The sequence below is a fragment of the Lepeophtheirus salmonis genome, chromosome 8 (genome assembly GCF_016086655.4).
Source record: "Lepeophtheirus salmonis chromosome 8, UVic_Lsal_1.4, whole genome shotgun sequence".
NCBI lineage: Eukaryota > Metazoa > Arthropoda > Copepoda > Siphonostomatoida > Caligidae > Lepeophtheirus > Lepeophtheirus salmonis.
In genome coordinates, this window is record NC_052138.2 from 27,989,280 (window position 1) to 28,011,853 (window position 22,574).

At 32.2% G+C, this 22,574-nt stretch overlaps 2 protein-coding genes and 1 long non-coding RNA gene across 7 annotated transcripts in view; 1 reads left to right on the top strand and 2 right to left on the bottom strand.

Annotated features, from left to right (window-relative positions):
* Wdr62 (WD repeat domain 62) overlaps positions 1-21,553 on the bottom strand; it is an 84,352-nt gene extending 62,799 nt beyond the window's left edge. For 2 of the 4 annotated variants that reach the window (XM_071890462.1, XM_071890460.1), the window contains exons 1-2: positions 21,367-21,532; positions 19,326-19,743 (exon numbers count right to left, since the gene is read on the bottom strand). In XM_071890462.1, the coding sequence (XP_071746563.1) occupies positions 19,326-19,409 (84 nt within the window). In that variant the 5' untranslated portion in view covers positions 19,410-19,743; positions 21,367-21,532. Of the gene's footprint in view, positions 1-19,325; positions 19,744-21,366 lie in introns of all 4 variants that reach the window. The other 2 variants (XM_040718322.2, XM_071890461.1) reach the window with 2 other exon arrangements.
* LOC139906128 (uncharacterized) lies at positions 1,373-3,996 on the bottom strand. Its single transcript, XR_011781426.1, has 2 exons — positions 3,861-3,996; positions 1,373-3,785 (listed from the first exon to the last, which is right to left on the bottom strand). It is a non-coding gene; the product is annotated as an uncharacterized lncRNA (long non-coding RNA).
* A 111-nt stretch (positions 21,554-21,664) lies between the features above and the next one.
* Positions 21,665-22,574, top strand: part of Trax (Translin associated factor X) — a 117,166-nt gene continuing 116,256 nt past the window's right edge. The window contains exon 1 of one of the 2 annotated variants that reach the window (XM_040717534.2): positions 21,665-21,866. The gene's annotated coding sequence lies outside the window, so the exon portion shown is untranslated. The remainder of the gene's footprint in view (positions 21,867-22,574) is intronic. The other variant, XM_071890465.1, reaches the window with a different exon arrangement.

The following is a 22,574-nucleotide window of genomic DNA, read 5'->3' on the forward strand; positions in this document are numbered from 1 at the left end:
TTTAAAAGTCATTGTGGGGTTTTATTGACTATTTGTACAAATATTGTTAAAACATCTGCACCTACTCAATACTCATATATGGCTAGACTCCTCAGCACTCATAGGAATTCTCCTTTACACATCTCTCTACCTTTTTCCTTCGAAAAAAGAAGGAGGAAAAAAGGGCCTCTCATTAATTGGTAGCTAGTTAATTGCTCCATAGACCAGAGATTCTCAACTAAAAATAAGACGGATCCAGGTCTGTTCGTTTTTTTAGACGTAAACATTCCGAGTAAATTTTGAGTACCCAAACTTTCGGATCCAGATCCGAAACTAAAATTAGATGGATATTTGTATCGAATAAAATGCGGATTTACCCAAAGTTCGGACCATAATAAAATAGGATCCGGTCTAAGGTAACATCTTTACCGATAACGTTTACCAAAACAATAATCAACCCAATTTTATTACTATTAATATAATAACATTGGACTCGTCCTTACTTTGGTTGTATCTCACAACCTTTCCTCCAAAAATAAACAGAAAAAGAACCAAAAATCAGTCGGTATTAAGGCAATTATTCCAGCTATGGAATTATAATTCAATAATAGTTGATAAAAAGATATTCTACGTTCGATATAGATAACAAAAAATATCGAGGATACTATAAGCTTTTTAAGATGTAGAAAATCGCTCGGGTCCTTTTTATGATCTGTAAATGTTCAAGAACCCAAAGCCGGGTTGAGTATCGGATCTTTTTGTATAATACAAATTCACTTATACTGTACCCAAGTGCAAGAACCGTACTATCTCTAATTCTCAACGAGCGGCATGTCATTGCATTTCATACGGCCCCGAAAATGATTTAATAACAATAATTAATTAAAAATAAATACATTTAATGATGGTATTATTAGGCTAAACTATGTTTTTATGTCAAGTCCAACATGAACTACCCCCCTAATCTTGGAAGGGAATGAATCAATTGCAGCCAATTGTTTCGGCCATTTCTTCATACACCTTCACATCAACCAATATTACGTCCACACAAATTATTCAGTAGTCAAATTCACCCAACGGCCGATTTTAGCGTTTCCTGGTTTGATCCTGAATTAAAGATGCGAGTATGTTTTCTCTCAGATGACCGTGTTAAATAATAAATATCATACTAAGCTCACTCATGAGTACTTCGATCAGATAACGAGGATTGCCACAACCTGTCTGGATGGGAACTTTAAAAAAATAACTCTGAACTCACTAGAAAATTTCAGTCATTAGAGTTATAATATGTATAAATAAAAAATAATCAAACGTCAATTACTTTTATCATATTTACATTATTTACTGTCCAATTTAAATTAATGTTAATGTTTTCTTAGTGTTCCTTTAGTTGTTTTGATGGAGTTGGGACTGATTTATTAATATATGTCAACATTATAGTATTACAGTTATTCAATCTGATCTAAGAATCTTCTTTGAAGTCCATATAAATAATGTATATTGTCTTCTCTAGGTACGATCGGGCGCGAACCTACACACATTGAGTTCAAGAGAATAATTTTTCCCGAGCGGTTTCATTAAAATGGGATGATCTTTTCATCTAATTTTAGCTAATACCCAAAAACTGTTGAGAAGCCCTGCTTTAGAGGGATATATTTTAGAAAGACAGTAGAGGTTAAGTTCTTAAATTAGTTGGTCCCATTTTGACATCCAATAGTTTAGTATTTCCCTTAATATTATTGAAAAAAGGGGTTTCACTGTTATAAAACTTGATTATTTAGGCCCCTAATATGGCCGAATTCAATTATACAAATTTCACATGAAAAAGCTCAATTATTAGTCAGGGGAGAAAAGTAGTATATAGAGTGAGACTGAAAAAAAAAAATCCAGGGTTTGGAAATGATTAAATTTCGTTCCTCGGTCTGAGACTGCAGCTTCCATCAAATGATCCCCTCTCAAAACAGTTTTCACTTCTTATATTAGTGTGGTCAGTGAGATGAATTATTCAGATGAAGACAATCAAAAAACTTACTTTCGCAAAACATGAGTCCTCTCATAAACATAACAAGATCCCATTTGTCATATTTTTATGAAAAAACACACCAATGTATTAAATTGAAATAGCAAAATGTATACCTATACTTAAATAAGAAGGCTTTGATGGTCCTAATATTGGAATTAAATCATTTAATAAAAAATATGATTTATGAACTTCACAGGGCTGATTTTTTTATAGGTATATGAATCTAATAAATACTTTTTCCTGCAAAAATATGACACATGGCCTTTTGAACGTAATGCCATTCTAGTAATTTCTTAGTCCTTCTACCCTATTTGTAGTGGGAGCACTTGAGCCTTCGCTAACAGGTTTCTAGTATTATATGCATGAACATACAAACTCCCGGTGACTTTATACTCAGATGTTCCCCTCAATAATTAAATAATAATGATAAGAAGTGGAGCGACGTAGCTCAATGGATAACGCTCTTGCGAGAAATTATTCACTGAAATTTGATGTTATTGTTGGTTGGACACTCAATAGCTCATAGAGAAGAAAATATGAATGAAGTTAAACACGATCCCACATGTAAATAAACTTCAAAGACAATTCCTCGGTTCAGATGGAGTAATCAATTTACTTATACTTCATTGGTGCAACTCCATCTAACCAATTAAAGAAACATAAAATAAAAAAATGATAAGTACTTTCGAGAAGAAATATAAATAAATAAAAATCATTTCAAGATTGTAACAAAACTTGACAAAAAGATAGACGAAATGTAACTCCATCTATGTGTACTCACTGGTTTCTTCTACGTTCTTCACCTCTAATGATCTAATTTTTAATAATCATAAAAACACAGCATAAAATGTAGATGATTTGCCAATAATAATAATAATAATATGTATATCGTATGGTACAAATCAGAGTGAGTGTGTGGGATGAAAGTATTCACAGAATATTGTTATTTGATGTAACTTGCCCCTTAAAATGATGACATCATGAGACAAGGGGACTACATTTTGTCTTGTTCTGGGCATAACATCTGACTTATATATATAATATCATCAAATACCTACACACATCCTACTTCCTAATTAATTACATAAGTCTAAATGTATCGAAGCAATATCAGTGTCGCATCCTCCTTATTTTTCATATATTTTTTTGGCAACTTAAGTATGTACTACGTGCATAGATTCATATCATCATCACCAAAGGTTCATGGTAGATATTTTAGTAATCAAATTTGGTAGGCGGTGAATTATAATACATAGAGAGGTGTAGTCAAAACATATTTCGAGCGCGGTAGAGAAAAAGCGTCAATAATAATCATCATGAGTTATAATAATATGTAATATTCCTACATAAATAAATAATTACCATAATCATTGTTAATTATTTCCTCTTTGTACCATTCATTTCTACGACGTATGTACACAGATGGGTGTACCTAAGAGCTTTCAATCAAAGTAGTGAAATGAAGCACCACGTTGTCAATATCTGTACAAGGCAGTAGCGTAATGACACTTTTTTCTCCAACGAAGAGTTTTGAATACTACTCCATAACTAACTTCACAGCATCAAGGAATTGTCCCGTTTAACTGAATTAAAAAGGTAAATTCTCTGAAGACAAGAACAGTTGAATTCGGTATAAGGAAAAATGAGACAAATGATATAGTGACGTCATCTTTGAGATGATGACAAGCGACATCTTACAACCAAGAATCTCCTCAAACTAACAAGCTTGTTTTGCTACTTTGTTTTGAAGCTTTAGGTGTACCAAACCAAAGTATGTAGTTTTCTAAAAAAAAAAAAAAATAGCATATCTACACCTCTATATATATATACATTCTAGAGACAACCCTAGATATCATACCTATTTATCGATTAAATCACCAATAAATGAGAAACACAAAAAATAAAGTACTTCAAAGCTGGGTATAAATACACACTGATGTGACTACAATCATTGTGATAAAGTTCATCATCATGACTAGTTTCCTCTTGCTACTATTCTTACTACTATTGCAGATACTCAATCACTCACAAGTCTTTGACAATGACTTAAACATGCTTCGGCTGTTTGCTTCATCATCATTTCTTCTTGTTCCTTACTTAAATTCAATTTATCATATTATACACATGTATTTTACAGTAGTACATATTATATTCACTAATACAATATGTAGTAGGCCTGTCAAATGAATTGATTGCTATATATCAATGTAGTAATACATCAAAGGGAGGGGGAGGTGGTACAAAATATGAATATGAGTAGGGATGTGAATTTGGTAGAAATCCTCTTGGGCACACATTATTTATAAAAATATACTAGCAAGATATTACTAATTATTTCTCCTTATTTTGAAAATTCATACGTATTAACAAACAGGAGCACTGTACTTAGTGATGAAAATCGTGGGTAATTTGGGTTTATTACAAACAAAAAAACCGAATATCAACATGGTAACCCTGACGATTTGAAAATGTTTTGGAGGAGAGCAGCTTAGCTGTCATGACGTTTCATAAGATCAGCTGTGACAAGGGAGGAGGAGGAGAAGGGAATAAACAAAGTCATAGCCAAGAATTAATCCGATGTCGATACTCAATTCTACTCTGACTCCAAAAAGGGCTTTCAATTATAACTCCACAGCAGATCCTCAGGGTTACGCTCTGTCTTTTATGAACACACACGAATGTTCAATCAGGTTTTGAATATGATTAAATGTATTTAGGAAATGATGTTCACTACTACTACTAGATATAGTGCCCATGTCTGTCAAAACAACTTATTTGCAAAATATTCCATTTTTGGCATAAATTAGATATTCTTGAGGAGTTCTATCATTTTGAAAAATATTTTGCAAAAAGAAATTCCTTAGATAAATGAGCTTTTTGACTGGTGAAACAATGTATTTAATTTAATGGCTAAATGATTGTCTGGCATAAGAATGTGTATCTAAGGATCGGATCAAGACTGAACTGGATGATACTGCAGTTTTCAGTCCTAGATAAGGACTGACACAATACTACATACTTAGATCTTCTCACTTCAAAAATAAAATAATAATTGTAACAGCTTTGGAAAATAAAAAAAATCAGATTGAGGTTGCAACTAAAAAAAGTATCTCACACTTCCTAGGTATATCATATACATACAACACTATTCTTGATTGTTATTAAGGAAATTTTATGAAATCAATCCAGGGAAATATACAAGATACATATATGGACAAAAAATACAAAAAGTCTGCATTTTCCATAAATAATAATCATAGTTAAATACGTCAAATTATGTGTATGATAACATATTACAAATATACAGTCAAACCTAATCAAACGGCCACCTATCTTAAATATATCCCCGCACATAATTGCCCTATGTAGTTTTCAAATATAAAATTGTCAAAAAATAAGAAACTTGGCTTAAGAGATGACCTGTAAAAGCGGCCCCTTTTTCATTTCCCCTTGTCTGACCGCTTTATTCAGGTTTGACTGTATTTGAGAAAAAAATGACAATTTATAGGTGATGGAGGGGAATTGTGTTGTCACAATATTTCCGTACCGATTCCATTAGAAATGTAGGTATTGGGTATCCCAATACTTTTTTGACTAAAAATATGAAACAAAAATGTCGTTAAGGGCAATTGACATGCACTTACAGGGGCGTCCACAGATTTATTATTTTTTTTCAGTGGGAACAAGCTCAGAAACTCGATGATTTTTGAAAGAAAACTTTTATCCTTTTTTTAAAGGACAATTGGATTTGGATAGGAATTTGAGGAGGGATGGGAAAACTTTTCTGATAAAAGAGTCATATTAACATTATGGCGCCATATGTATCATATTTGATACATGATATTTGGAATCCTCCATTTTATCAGTTTGACAGTTTTTTGGCTCAAAAACATAAAGGATGCAATTGTAAATATATGTATAATCAATGGATCATTAGGCAGATTAAAATACAAATTTCTTACGTATGACCTTCCAGTGTTGTTACGTTGGTATTGCTTCATCGAAAAAGTATAAAATTTAATTTTGGAGGTGTTAAATCGAGAAAATAATTCATATAATTATATAATCATCAGCAAAAACTGTCAGTCATCTACTTTGAATATAAATAAATCCTCAATTTTTGATCAAAAACTCAAAAATATTTTTACTTAATCCAGTGCGAGTTATAGGCTTTACATATAACTGTTATTAGTAAAAGGCTGTACTCATAAAATCACATTTTTAAACCTTAAATGCTTATATTTTGTTAGTTTGATTGTTTCATAGAAGTAATATAGTGAAGAAAAATCACACTAATATCTGCTCACCAACAGTGTTTTATTATGATGTAAAAAAAAGTTGCAATTTGACACATTTTTGTTGAATAATATATATAAAAAGGCGGTTTTTTTTGCTATGTTGCATATGTACAACAAAAAGCTTAAAGTGTAGGCTTAAAGTTATAGATTTCATACTATACCCCCATGTTGGAGACTAAGGTATTTAACAAAATATTACATAATTTCCATCTTAGTACTGAAGAAAAACCACGATACTGAGGTCAAACTAATAGATTTTAAAATCCCTATGAAATATAATCCGCATTGCTTTCCAAGGGCACCAATTACTTATTTGTTCATTTGTCTGTTGAGTTTTATGGGATTTTTGTGTCCTTTGACATTAAAAATACTTTAATATTGTACAATACACACATATACACGTAGTAGTATTATCTCTTAAAAAGGTTAGACTTTTACAATCAATTTTATTCCAAATGATTTTTAACTAGATAAGTGGAGCGCTCACCATCTGTGCTTTACCTACACATGCTCGTTGCTAAACTTCATCTAAAATCACATTTATTTATTTTTTTAATGCAATTACTTAGCTCTTCTTTCCTTTTTCTTTTTTGATGAGCAAGATTACTGTACAAATTACATATAATATACATACATCTTATTTTTTACTCGCTAGATGGCTTTTAAGTCGAATCAATGTTACTTTTGAAAGACTTTTTTTACACGATAAATAGGAAGGTTATTTCACTCAATTCAGTCAAATTGTTTCAACTACCTGAATACTAAAATTGTTTCAACTACCTGAATACTAAAATTGTATCTCTGGTCACATAATGAAATGCATTATACTCTTTAATAGAACTTCCATTTAGATTGAAGAAACCAAAAGATAATGTCATAATAAATACACAAGAGTGTACTTTCATACGCCCAATGTACAAACAGACAAAACTTGCTTTATTAATATACATTTCTTGTTATTTTGAAAATTCAAACGTATTAACGACCAATGACGTCTATTAAAGTTACCAACATATACCTTTCTTTTTAATTTACATTCACGAGGATTTTACCATCACGATTATAATTCACACTAGTTGTAATGTTTAACAATATCTCGAGCGGCGAAAAATCTTGACACTTAATTTTTGCTACATAGATCAAGGTTCTTGTGAATGCAGTAAAATTGTTCCGGTCAAATACTAAAAAGGAACAAAAAATACCATAAAAAACTAGATCTTCCAAAGTGTCTTCGAAACCGAGAAAATGCAATCTGAACGTGACCAACTAATTTCGGTCCGCCCACTTTTGGACAGTGGCAAGAAACCAAGGGAGATTGCAAAGCAGTTGGTGATCTCCAATAAGAACCCAGACATGAACGTGGTGTTCCAGCAGGATGGTGCGCCTGCACATAGGCCCAAAAGCCCCAGAAGTGGTTGAAGGGCAACTTGGCTTTCTAGCTGAATAAAATGTGGCCCCCTTACCCACCAGATGACAACCTATTTGACTTCACTTTTTATATACAAGTTGAGTCCAAGGCCTGCACCGTCAGTCATCCCAATATCAACAACCTCAAGGAAACAGTCAACCAGCACTGGAATGCCATATTTGAGGACTACATTCACAATAGGTGGAAGACCTTTCATCATGGATGCCAAGGAGGGCTACATCGATGATTAGGTAGCTCAGGTATAATATTAGTTATTTTTTATTTTATTGACATACCCTATGCTTACGACTGGTTCATGAAATAGATCTTGATTAATTTCCTATATCGAAAGTGTAAAGATTTTTTCGCCATACACGGTATTAATAAAAAGTAAGTTATTTTTTATACATATTAGTCCTTGGGATATAATTAAGAGAGATATATTTTTGATAGATGGGAAGTGAATGTTTAAGGCCATATGTTGGGCTATCCCATAAGTATGACATCTAAATACACGACAATAATAATTATCCACCATTTTCCAAAGTAGAAAAGGAGCAAGAGATACTATTCATACCTCATACAAGATGACAGGTATCTATAATGATAAAGTCACACAAAAACGCTCCCAAAAAAAGTTCATAAAACGCAATTTAAAAAAACAAATTATTTTAATTTAGAGGGGGGGGGGGGATGATGATACTTTTTGGGGGTTCTGACTTAATTTCCCCCCGACAGAAATTGGTGATCAGTCTTGATTTTATATAAGCCCCTGAGATAGTACTATACCTTGATGCAAGTTTTGTCTATGTACTTAATGGGGGGAAATAAACCGTAAATTCAACGTTTTTGAGACGAATTGGGGAGTCTGACCACAAGTTCCCGACCTAATTTTTTTGTCAGTCATGGTTTTATATGATGCCCTCACATAATACAATACATTGGTGCAAGTTTTGTCCATATACCTTATGGTATGACCGGGTTAATTGCACTTCTGTATTCTCCAGAAGTTAGAACCAAAGGAAGATAAAGGGAATCAAAGAAATAAATATACTTTTAACTTGAACATTCATCATAAGAAATGCTCGAATTCGGAGTTCCAAATTCCAGGAGAGACGACCGATCTCTATTTAAACTTCGCATGACGTCATTGTACCGTGTTTACAATTTGAAAACATGTATGACAACGAATTTCCAGACGGAACCCCAACACTAATGATAAGTGTTATGTCAGTCCTGTTATTCGTACCAGTACAGTCTTAGAACAGGTTCTATCAGTCCTTGGAACTAATCCTTAAGACCGTCGGTCCTTCAGACTGTCAGTATTATAACTGATTTAAAAAAAGAGGAAATAAAGTTGAATACAGCACAGTACTAATGACTACAATAGATTAAGAAATATTGATAACATTAAAAAAAAAAAAAAAGTTATAATATGTCCCTACTAGGGGCATAATGTTGGCAAAATAAGGTCACATCACAATAAGAGTTATAGAAAGAAATGACTAAATTTCATGTATGAATAAAAAATCACGATTAGTTGAGAAATAGGAACAAAAGCAGTGAGTCAAATTTAATATTATATATCATGCGTATTAAAACTATATTTCCCCCGGCCTCCCCCCTATACTCCTCCAAACTTATTTGTCACGTTTTGAATTATAACTCCGCTACACTTACACCAAATAAAAGTAGGTACAGCATAGGGTTACCTACAATAAAAATATAATTGGGTGTGTGATTCATTAGCACTTATATGTATATGTATAGTAGGTATATGTTTTATAAAAGAATAAAATATGTACTAATGATGTGTAGGAGAAATTATTCACTTCAAGCCTTTTCCTTTCTATTTAAATAAAAATATTTGAATATGTAACAATATTCATTCCGTCTCCTCTTTACTAATCATCTACATATCTACCAAGCGATGCTCCTTTATAAAAATAAATATTTATTAGCAAATCCGCCTTAGTATGGGCAACTCAAATTACACATTTTCAGAATATTCCAAATAAGCAGTAGTATGTACAGGGTGGCTGTAAAAAAACATAAAAATATAAACAACCATCACTTTATTATTTACTAGCGGTAGTAAGGGGATTGCACAGAGTAATTAGGCGTCGGCTAAAAGACAAATTTTGCTTTGATAGCCATAGAAGTTAACTCCCAAGAAATCATCAGTGTTAATGTCCATTTTTTATGGGCACACTCATACGTAACTACTCAATACAATAATACTTATATCAACTCATATGTCGTGTTCTCTCCTCAAGAATGAAAGAATAAGAGTATGAGGGAAAAATTGAATTAAGCAAACCAATCACAAAAACAAACAGAAATAGTGCTATTGTAAAACATGCACATGCCTACAATATTTCATTAAAACGACTAGTTTGTTATATCTTAGATCAAAATATGTTTATGATAAACTGTATGCGTCATAAGTCCTTGTACACTTTTTATGCAGATTATTATCTGTATTCAATTTCGTGCGTTTCATAAAAAGGGAGAAATAAAAAAACACAGTATTTATTGTAGAAATAAAATCAGGCGAAAGGTTTTTCAGGAATTCCAAAATACAGAAATGGAAAAACTTTGTCAAGAAATAGCCGGTGACAACCCCTTCGTGATTACATGTAATTTCGGGATCAGTAGGACCACTGTAAACAACGCCAAGAAGCTCTACAATGAAACCGAATCCTTTTTCGATCGTTACAAGTCGGGAAGACCAAAATCGGTCTGCACAGAGAGCCTCATAAGGAGTGTCAAGGCAAAGATAAACGCGAACCCTCGTAATAACATCTGCTAAATGGGCAGGGACCTCGGTGTTCAAGAAACGGCTGTCCGGCACATCGTTAAGGAAGATTTGGGTCTCAAATATAGGGCTGTAACAAAAGTTCAGAGTTTGACGACTTCACACAGACAAAAGAGGGTAACACGATCGAAGATCCTCCTTAATAAATTGAAGAAACCCAATAGGAAAGTCCTCACTTTTTCGGATGAAAAATGTTCACAGTTGACCCAGTCAGCAACTCCTGCAGCTATAGTTACATCGCCTAGACGCCCCTTCCGAGATCAAATTCACTGGCCGTTCGAAACACCCAGCCAATACCATGATGCTCGGCGTCATTGGTTTAGACCGTAAGGTGTTTCCACCGGTGTGGATAAAATGGTCCTTAAACGTCAATGAATATAAAATTATCTTGGCCAAGAAGGTGTTTCTCACCCTCAACGCAACCTATGGGATTGCAAATTGGGTATGAACATAGGATGACCACCGTGCCACACTTACAAGATCACCCAAAAGAATTTGAACAACAGTATACAGTACATCATGGAGCACTATATATAGTGTATCCGGTGCCTGGTTTTCATAAATTCATACAGATAGACAAACTTTGCTTTATTAACATACCGGCAGTACAAAATTATTTACCGATGATGTAAATATACTTTTTAAGAGGTTTTGTGGCAACCAATCTGATTGTTTTGTATTTTTACTGTTAAAATAAACAAAAATCCTTCCTGTGAGAGCGTAACAACTTCCACACGTGAGACCATGTCCAATCAGGAAACAAGGAGGATCGAAATTGTAGCCCTCCTCCGAGCGGGAGTGCCTCATAACAACATTAAGGAACAGTTTGGGGTGTCGTTCAAGACCATTTACAACGTTTCCAAGCGCTTGGAAGCTGGGGGTGATCTCAAGCATTCCCCTGGGGCTGGCAGGAAGCCCACTGTCTCAACCAGGCAAGTAAAGGCAGTGTTCAAGAGGACTCCCAACAGGTCCATTGCCGACATGGCCAGAAAGATGGGAACGTCGAGATCAACTGTTTCAAGGGCATTGAAAAGGGCTGGAAGAAAGTCCCTGAGGCGTACTGAACGCCCTCTGCTAACTGAACGTCAGAGAGAAGTCAGACTTGAGCGTGCCAAGAAAATCTTGAGTGATATCAAGAGCTCATCTGGACGCAGTATCATTTTTTCAGATGAGAAAACTTTTACGGTCGATCCTGTTTTCAACAGGCAAAATGACCGTGTTGTGAGCTTTGGAGATGTGCAAGATAAGCACCGCTATGTGGCAACAACAAAGCACCCTACTTCGGTGATGATGTTGGGTCTCGTGGCCTCCAACGGGAAGGCCATGAAGCTGGTATAGTTCCCCACTGGCTACAGATTAACAGTGGATAATTATGTGAAGATTCTGGCGTCCAAGGTCCTTTCGTGGATCAAATCCATAGATGGCAACTCTCCTTGGGGTTTTCAACAAGATGGAGCACCCGCCCACGCTTCCAAGAAAGCTCAGGAGTGGCTCAAGGACAACATGAACTTTTGGCCCAAGGACTACTGGCCCCCTCAGAGCCCAGATCAGAACCCACTAGACTTCACTATATAGGCGCACGTGGAGACCAAGGCCTGCAAAAAACGACACAAGAACATAAATGCCTTAAAGGCTGCTGTCAACAAGGCCTGGGCCTCCATGGACGCCGATTACATCCAGCAAGTCTGTGGCAGCTTCAGACGTCGCCTGACCAGTGTCATTGAGTCAAATGGTGGCTACATTGATTAAATTTGATCACAAACTATTTTATTATTCTAAAAATGTATGAATAAATTGTTTCTCAAGTCATTCGAAATTTCATTATTGTCCGCGGTATGTTCTGAACAAAAATCGTTAAATAATTCTGCACGCCCCTGTGGAAGATTAGATTTTTGAATTGAAAATTGGTAAATAGAGAGTTCAATATCACCTATAGGAGTATTCGGAGTATTTACCCTCAGTAGCGACCACAGCTTAGACACGTCACCGAAATGAGGATCAAGCTAAGGCAAGCTCCTCCATCGACGGGACCTCCTATGTATCCCTGATGCCTGACTTGAGGTAGTTAATGTAATTATAGTGGGGGCTGTTAAACTTATTTTCCATGGTATACCCGCAATAATAGTCCAGAGGGTTAAGTTTGGGAGATGATAGGCTCAGAAATGTGAAAAATTAGACTTGAGAAAGACCTGGTTCATCTTCGCTGTGAAGGATATTTTGTTGTAGAAATGATAATGGTTTTAAGTTGGATTTATGAATATTATTCTTTGTAAGTAAACGTTATTCTAGTGAAAATGTTTTAAGCTATAATGTTTAATTATATTTCTTCAAATGCATCTTCATCAGAAATTTTATATCATTCTTATATATTATTTGCTATCTAAATAAAGGTATTTAAAAAAAAACAACCAACAAAAAAACGTGATTAATTGCCTTTTTAGAAAAAGGAAGTTATGTTGCCGCGCACTGTATATTCTAGGTATATCATACATAAGTTGTCACGCAATGACGACTCTGCTATTTATGCCTAGCTTTAAGCATAATTAACATAAATAAATAAAACAGTACCTATATATATACAATACATTTTACGCTGATTTTCTCAACACAATGACTCTTTATGACTTTTCACGTTTTGATACATTCTTATTATTTACATTTATATATAATGTAGGGGAGACCAGGGACATTTGCAACAAGGCCTTTTATTTACTGAATATCGAAAAAACTACAACCACAAAATTTATATCATAATTGTATAATATGATACAAAATCAATTGGATAAAAAAAAAAGGAGAGTTCAGTTCTTTTTTCTTTTTATTTCTACGAACTCAGGCCTAGAGTACATTATTGCCAATTGCTGTTTTTGTTTGTTTATTTTAATGTTTGATTGAGTGCGTTCAAAATTGAATAGCTATCATTATTAATTATTATGTGTTAAAAAATATGGAGGTAACCCCACATCTAGATTTAAGTGTACTCCTAGTACTCCTTGGGATAGGACAATAAAAACATTTTATTAATAAATTTAAAAAAATATATACGTCGGACAACCTACTTGTAAAATTTAATCTTTATGGGGTATTAACATGATTTTTAATCCGGTCATTTCAATCCGATGATCAAGTTTAAATCATCAGTACTATATTTATTCAGCAACATTTAAATTGTAATTTTGTATAATAAGTAATAAGCACCAGTTTTTAGTCTAGGTATCAAATCTAATAGTTACTGGCACTCCCCCCATCCCCCATACAAAAATTATTTTTAACTCATTATATAGTTTTAGAATTTATTATCATAATATAAAAAAAAAAAAAAAAAAGAAAAAAGTACATAAGAAATATGAGGTGTCAGAATAATTCTAAACACCGTGTTATAAGTGGGTGAAAAATCCCGGGCTTAACAAAGAAAACCCCTTTTTTCGTTCAAAATTGGCTTCCTAAAATTATTATTATTATTTGCTTTATAGAACAGAGTCCCTATAACATTTTTCAAGCCATTGCTTAGCTTTAATGGTATTTTTGGACATCAAACACAAAATTGTTTTTGATCATTTGTTTTGGAAATAGCGTCACAGATAACACAATAACTCACCCACTATAGAACAGATAGTCATGACTTTTTACAGATATCTTTTGAAGCTTCATACTAACTGAAAATGAGGCGAATAAAAAATAAAAAAAAAATAGCGCCATATTCGTGAGAAGCCTCAGACTTTTCAGCATATGCGTTATAAAATAAAAGAAAGTCATAGAAGTCATAGTTTTTATTGAAAAATTCAAATTACGTCGTCGCTGTCAAATAAATTTAGGAAATATTGGCACCACAAAAATTAGGAAAAAGGGAATCATCAAATAACGTTAACTATTGCCTTAAAATCTTTTTTTATTTTTTATTAATCGTTTAACATACCTACATTAATACAATAAGCTTCTTTTTTTTTTTTGCTATAAATTATATAATTAGGAATAGGCAGTACTAGGTCATATCTTCAAAACCAGCTGGTCTGTATTTTTTTGACCAGTAATACTTGCAATTTGTGCTTATATAAAATTAAAAAAACATATTTAGAGGTGCAACTAGCTTATATCAGTCATACAAGTAATGAATTTTTAAGCTGGGAGTTGATTACTTTCGCAAAAAGATCAAAAACTAACCGTTAATTAGTGAAAGTTTCAGTTTTTTAGGGTGCAAGCTGGCAAAAATGATAAAATTACAACTTTTTTTTCTTCTTCACATTTGGTTTAATTGGACTAAAATACATCTAAAATAAGACAGGCAAGCTGGTTTTGAAAATATGACAAAAAATTGACACATTAGTGCCTATCCCTAATATCATTTGAATTATTGACCCTTTTGTTATCATTTAATATAGAAATTCAGAACTCACTACTTATGAGAAATTTAAGTACACTCAGTACAAAGGGAACAGTTGCAACAAATGTAGCATTTTTTTACCGCTTAGTTTATTTTACTTTAGTATTTTATTATAATTACACGTCACATCAAGCATATCTTTTAGCCAAAACAGAGCCCTGAAGAGTTTTTTTTTTAAAGTGTTAATTTATCCGATCTTTTATATAAATCATGATTTGCTATAATATATTGAAAGTTAATGATTCATCCTCATCAAAAGTCTGGTATTATATTATTCAGAATAACTTTATTATTTTTTAACTTAAACTTAATTTAGGGGTACAGTTGCAACATTTGACAGGTCGGATTCAAAGACATTAAGTGGAAACATCTCCCTCTAAGTCTTATATAAATATTCAGTATATTTAAACCGAACCAGTTCCAATTAATGAGCTTTTTCCCTGTCGTCATAAATTGCATCAAAATTGAAGGAGACGCCATTTTATGGCCTCAATGTTGATATTTTTACTACATAAAATTAAAAATTCCCAACAAATCTTCATACAACTTCATCAAATGGCTTTAAGAATAAAAGAAGACTGAATGCTGGTATTATATACAACTTGAATCCAATGATAAATACTGATATTTGAATATAATCAAAGTAAAATGTATTAAAATCCCTATGATACGTCTAAATTTCTACAATTATATATTTTTGATTGATTAAGTATGATTAAAGTGGGATAATTAGGGACAAATATATTAATATTTCCATTGTAATAGTTAATTGATTGTCTACAATATAGAAATAAGATTGTTAAACGATATAATTTTAATACATATTATGATCTGATGCATGATCAAATTAAGCATTAGAGAAAAAAATTCTACTAGAGACTAAGGTTTAAATTCTTTTATTTGTTGGAAACATATAAACATCCAAAGGTTAACTATCTTTCTTAATATTAATGAAAAAATGGACTTATTGTTATAAAACTTCAATTTTTTATGCCACTAAAATGACCAACATCTACAATGTTGAAATTGTCTCAAAAAAAAAAAAAAAACCCCACTCTATCGAGCAAAAACACAGTCTTTCAACATTCCCCGGTCTCCCCTACTTTGTTCATTGAAAAGAGTTATGATAATAAATACAATAAAAACCCCACACAAAATTCCCTTCCTTTTTTAATCAATCATTATCAACATCCACGATATAATATATATTACATTATATAAATAAACAAATAAAAGAATGAATCCAACATTCAAAGACGACGACTTCACAGGTAAGTAGTACGTCCACCACTTCATTATTATTAAACAATCTATCTGCCTTTTTCATTCAATTGACATACATAACATCTACTACTACTTATTCTTCATTGATTAATCTATCTACTATTCGATTGAAATACACAGTCGTGTGTCTCAAATGAGTGTACTCTACATACATTCATTTGTGACACTTACTTAATAATCTATCTTAATAATGGCAATTTTGTCTGCGGATGAGTCATTTTTGAGTGTCTCCTGTATATCTTAGTACTGCATGACTGCTTTACGAATTTAAGAAATAACAATTTAGCAAAAGAGCGTGTGTAGCTACAGCTCAGCGCCTCATAAAAAAAGAACAAAAAATGAGAGTACATCTCTGTATTTAGGGTTGTAAAACTTAAACATTTTAGTATATACAACCCTCACGAAAATTAACATGGTAATCCCTACAATTTTAAGAATATTTTGAGAGAGAGGAGTTAAGTTGTCACGATGTTTCATAAAAATTTCTTGAATTAAGCACTAATAGGCACAATTAATTATGTATCCGTCCTTATTTAGGACTGAAGACTGCAGTCCCGTCCAGTTTAATCTCGATCAGGTCCAGTTCAGTCCTAAAACTTATAAAGTTAGGTCCTTGAAGACGTCACTCAACTTTATTTATTTTTTAATCATTTATAGTACTGGTAGTCCGAAGGAATTGTCCTAAGACTACACTGGACCGAATAAATAAGGACTCACACAACACTAGGAGTACATATCTCTATTTTCGGTATATAAAATGAACCAAAATAAACATTGTAAACCTGAGAATTTGAAGAATATTTTGAATGAGAGCAATTTAGCTAACATCACGTTAAATTAGATTAGCTATATCAGCTTTGAGAGGAAGGAAATAAACACATATCCCAGTCAGTATTTTACAAGGATATAAGTAGAAGTTACCCCTGATGTCGATCCTCAATTTTACTCAGATTCCAACCAGAACTTACGCTTCTCTGCGTTACTCCCTGTCATTTTTATGAGCACACACACTTTCTATTTAGATACATTCTCTCTTCAAGAATGAAACAAAAATGATGACAGCTTTAGAAAATAAAAAAAATACTGTTCAGGTTGCCAACAACAACATCAAATAAGTCGCTACAAAATGGTTAGGATTTACAGCTCTATCTATATTATTACAGCAAAGTTTGCATGTCTTTTTGTCGACCCCTAATAAATCTGAGCAATTCCGGGTACTCCCACTAGTATATGACAAATGTACATATTATAATATCAGCTATAAAACTATTAATGGATGGATTGAGTTGATTTTTACTCATGTGGCGGAGTTACAATATTTTCACAGGGAGGCTATGAGTAAATTTTTGCACCTCTACGTTTCAGATTTACATAAGTCTAATTTTAAAGAAATTTACTCTTTGTTAGGGGAATTTAGGATATTGAAATTTCACATCTTCTTTCGATTTGGTGCCCTTGAGTTTCTATTTATTTTTTAAAAATAAACTTCGAATTTGTTTTTTAAATATTTGTTTCAAAAATATAAACTTAAATTAAATGATGTTCTTTTTAAGAAGAAAACGTAAATCCTTTATTATATTTTTATGGCCCTTTTTTAAAAAAGACATTTCAGGGGAAGTGCTATAAAAAAAGGAATTTCCATTTTTAATTTCTTGAATTCCTTCATTCTCCCTCCCCCAAATTGGCGCCATATTAAATATTCCTGCTACTTCCTGACTAGATAATTGTATGAGATGAGAAAGGAGGAGGGGTAGTTCTCCTCTTCTATACATTTTAAGCAAAACAAAAAATATTTAAAAAAGCTAGAAATAAAATTCATATACCCAAAAAAAAAAAAATAAGAAGTTTCATAATTTCATAAAAATCCTAGTTCTATATTTGTATTGAATTAGTTATTAATACCAGGGCAAAATGAAGTTGTCACCATTAAAAAAATTATCATCTCCTACGCCTATGAGTAAACCCACAGAAAAAATGCACTGAATATACATTTCCTACTTTTTATAACCTCAAAGTGTATATTGAGCGTCAGTTAATTCATTTTTGGTTCCACTTTATACTATTCATTTAAGGGTTTGTATGTAAACACGCCATTTCCTACAAAATCTTGGCCATATTATTTTAACTTTGTGGTGTCTATGTAGGGCTGAATAATAAATAAAATCATGTACAGTTTTTACTCAGCGATTCACGCCAGCGAAACAGAGTTAGATCTATCAAACTCCATTGCAAAATAAATATTGTTTAGTCTATAGTGAAGGGCCTTAATCACCAGAGAGCTAGAGCTTCCAATAATTTTTTTCAGCAGTAGTAATTATGGGTCTATTCATGCTGAGTCATCCACAGTCCCTACAGGATGCCCCCTTCGAATAAGATAAAAAAACAGGGACCAATGACAGAACTATACTATAATTCAACATGGGCCACTGATTTTTCCGCTTTAAGCACCAGGGCATCTATACGGTTAAGATTTTTGCCAAAAGTATAACATAAAACATAACAAAAACTTAAGTTACCGACACCTAACGCCATAACGTCTATGAGGCTTCTTAAAATATTACATAATAATATAATATTGTAGTATAATAAATAAATAAAGTTTAATTAATATTTCATCTAGGGGAGTTAGTGGTGGTTTCAGTCAGTTTTTTAAGTATACATATCAATTTCAAAATTGGAATAGTTACTATACCTCTACATTAATGAAAACCTTGAATGTATGTATCCCATATTCTTTTTTTCGGTGTAAACTAACAAACGGGTAAACCGATCCGTCTAAAATTTAGCAAATGAATACATGGGTGCACTCTTCGTAACTTGATTAAATGAAATTTGCGATTTTTTTCAGCGATAATACCTTAAAATAGCAATAGCAATTTGTTTTTTGATATCATCTTTAAATTAATAAATCGTTTTTTCCATAAAACTTTAAATGAAAGAGTGGATAATTATATATCTAATAAACCTCCTTAGTAGATTTGAATAAGTCTAGGGAGGCTATTAGAGGAAAATATCATATCATAAAAAAGTCATCACACTTTTCTACATGAAAAATAAAACTAATTGAAAGAGTAGTTAAGTGAATAAAAAAAAAAAAATATACAAAGCTAAAATAAAAAAGGCTTACTGCCTACCTTTTTTTCAGCTTTTTTCTCTTCTTTTCTTCGTTTAAGAGTTCTCAAACGACGAGCATTTCCAGGGCCCGTTATCACTTCCATACTTAATAAAGTAAGACAAGTACGCTGACTTCTCACTCACAATTCTCACTATGTATATATTTTGTAATTCACTTAATAATATCAACAGCAGCACATCTTATATTGTTGTATAGTATGTACGTTTGTATCAGTAATCACTAAATACTTTTCTTTTTTATGTATAACTAAGTACACTTAATATTTCGTTTGTTTTTGAATGATCCCAATTTTTCCAACAAGAAGAACAACAACTGGTGTCTTCCTCTTCTGTTTGAATGGCAAAATAAGGATACTTTGAGATAGATTACTATTTTCTAGGCAGCGTGACTTTTTCTCTACGTAAACACATACACACCTGAATCATAAAAGAAAGGGAATTACTAACATATTATAAAGTTACATATCAAACTATAAGTAATAACGCCTTCTTATCAAAAGAAGCCATTCTTCTTCTTATCGTATTTCATTAAGATGTTACTGCAAACACTTGTACGACTTGTAAGTTCTTATTTTTCTACTTCAAAAATTGAACTTTTCACGTGATAAGATTTGTATGCATAAATAATATTTCTAAACACAAAGCTTTATATATATATATATATATTAATAATAAAAAAAAGCCCTTGAGGGGGAAATCTAAAACTTAATTATGTATTAAACTAGTTCAAGTCCTTAATGGTATGGTCATTATTTTTTGTTGTTGTTCGTTTTACATAAAAAGTAATTATTCTTGGAAAATAATAAGGAAGAAGTCTTCTTCCATTGAGCCCTCAAACAATGGCATTTTCAATATCCTTGTACATACAATCACTCTAATATTTCTATTTTCCTCCCCATTATTTTATTTTTTTAAATAGTAAGACATTTATAAATATTTTATCCACCCATTCATAGTTCTTTATGAGTAACTCTATTAAATGAAATTTCTTTTTTATATTTCCAAGTTCCAAAGCCAAAAAAGTATTCTTACGATCATAACAATACATATACGGCGCGTTAACATAAGAACAATCATGAACAAAAATCAAGAAAATCCCAATTTATCCAATTGTTCAAAGACATATGAGTAAATTATAGGCTTTGTATTCCAATTTGTGGAATGAGGTAGGATAACCAAGAGTTTTAACTATAGTTTAGATTTTTTATTTGATTAAAGAGACTTATATTGGCCCCGATATTGTCTCTTTTAACCATAATATCTATCAACTTCTCATTCTTTTATTGTGATGATCATTTTGGATACTTTAAAGTACAATTTGCCCAAAGGATTAATAAGAACAATTTTTTGATAGAAATTGACGATAATTTGGAGAAGAATACAAATGTAATCCACTCATAATCATTCAAGATTGCTTTTGTGCTAACGGGACACATATTATGTATTTATAGGACTCTTAAGCTATATTTAATCATTAAAGAATAATCACTTCCGCCTCTTTCGAACAATAGTCAATATTTAAACCTTGAAGTAAATAACATTTTATTCTTTTTGAACTGGGTATAACATAAGTTAGGGATTTTTTGGGTACAAATATTATTATTTCTGTCTAAGATACGGTCATTACAAAAATTTGATTTGTATAAAGCAAACAAACAAAGGACCTTCCCTCAAAAATAATAGTACTTCATCATCAAGTGTTGTTTTTATCCTCCTCTACACCTACATACATATAAATACATTTCTCTATTGTGCATTGAATTTGCTTCCAAGACACCCCATTCTACTTTTTGATACCCTTAAGTGTTCTCCCGTTCCTTTATTTCAAAATGTATTTACCACTCTCCAAAACGTTTTTATCCATAATATTCATGAGTCCCACAACTTAAATCTCTCTATACGTTTCGAATAATTAAAGAATCATGGATTAGTTATTAACTACAGGCCCCAAAACACGAAAAATCAGAGGATTCGTTGTATGATTAATCCAACAATTTAAAAAAATATATGAAATAGATGGAGGGAAAATGAATGATATACCTTACAACAACCTCCTAACAACTTCTTAGGTAGGTGGCTTGAAGAGCGAGAAAAAAAATGAGCCGTCAGTTATTCTATTATCACCACCGATTGCTAAAGTCTTGATCAAATTTCAAATTCATTTGTCACAATTCTTTCTTCTTCTTTTAGTTTCTTTTTCTAGCTCTTTTCTCTTTTCCAATTTTTTTATTCTTCTTTTTTCAAATGACGTCATTTTTTACTCACCATGACATTTATTTTCTTCTCAACTACGATTGGTCCATTGGAAAAGTCTTTACAGAAAACTTATCTGACTGACAGTCACACCCTCACCTCTATAAAAGTTGTACAAAGCCGCTTCTTTTTATAAACTGTTTTTGTACAAACTCACATAATCAATTACCCCTTTTCTATCAAGTCCACCAATCATTGCGAACATATATCACGTCACATATATATAAAAAAACCTTAGTGTCTAGTGAGTGAACCCTGCCGCCTATTCTTTCGCGTATAATTAAAATGTGAGTGAAAAAGTATTTTATTAACTTAATATTTTAATGAAGTATATGTCATGCAATACTTGAATAAGTGGTTTCTATATTGTTCTTTGTAGTCGATTGCAGAGCTGCCTTTGTTTTCTCTAACTTTAATGCTCCATTTGAGAATAACAAAAATGAAAAAAATAATAAATAAATTATTTCGGGTTTTGTTTGGGAAAGTACTCTCGCAACCTCTCACATGATTTCCCTCAAATTATGATGTACTTATATAATTATCCTGTACTTATGCACTATGTCGATTTAATCCTCAACTTGTAGTTTATAGGTGGTGTAATAATAGTCCAACTTGTCTAAGTACATATATGGATATAATATTCTGAAATTTGTATTGTATCCCTTCTTGTGGGGGAATCGATCCGATATTCATGATTTTAATATTAATATAATTCATATCACTATTAAGATTTTATGTCAATTGGCGCTTGATGATTTTTTTTTATTTTAAGTATTGTTTAAATTCAATAAATATCAATACTTTTATGTACATAGCTTCAAAGCTATTGTTAATGTAGATGTTTTTAGAGTTCACAGAAAAACTCTGAAAATATAAAATCAAATTTTTTAAATAAAAGGTATGTGTCTAATAAAGTAAAAATTAAAAGGGTAAATTATTTTAAACGATTGTTATAGTTTCTAGGAAATAATGTATCAGGACGAAAAAAAAAAAAA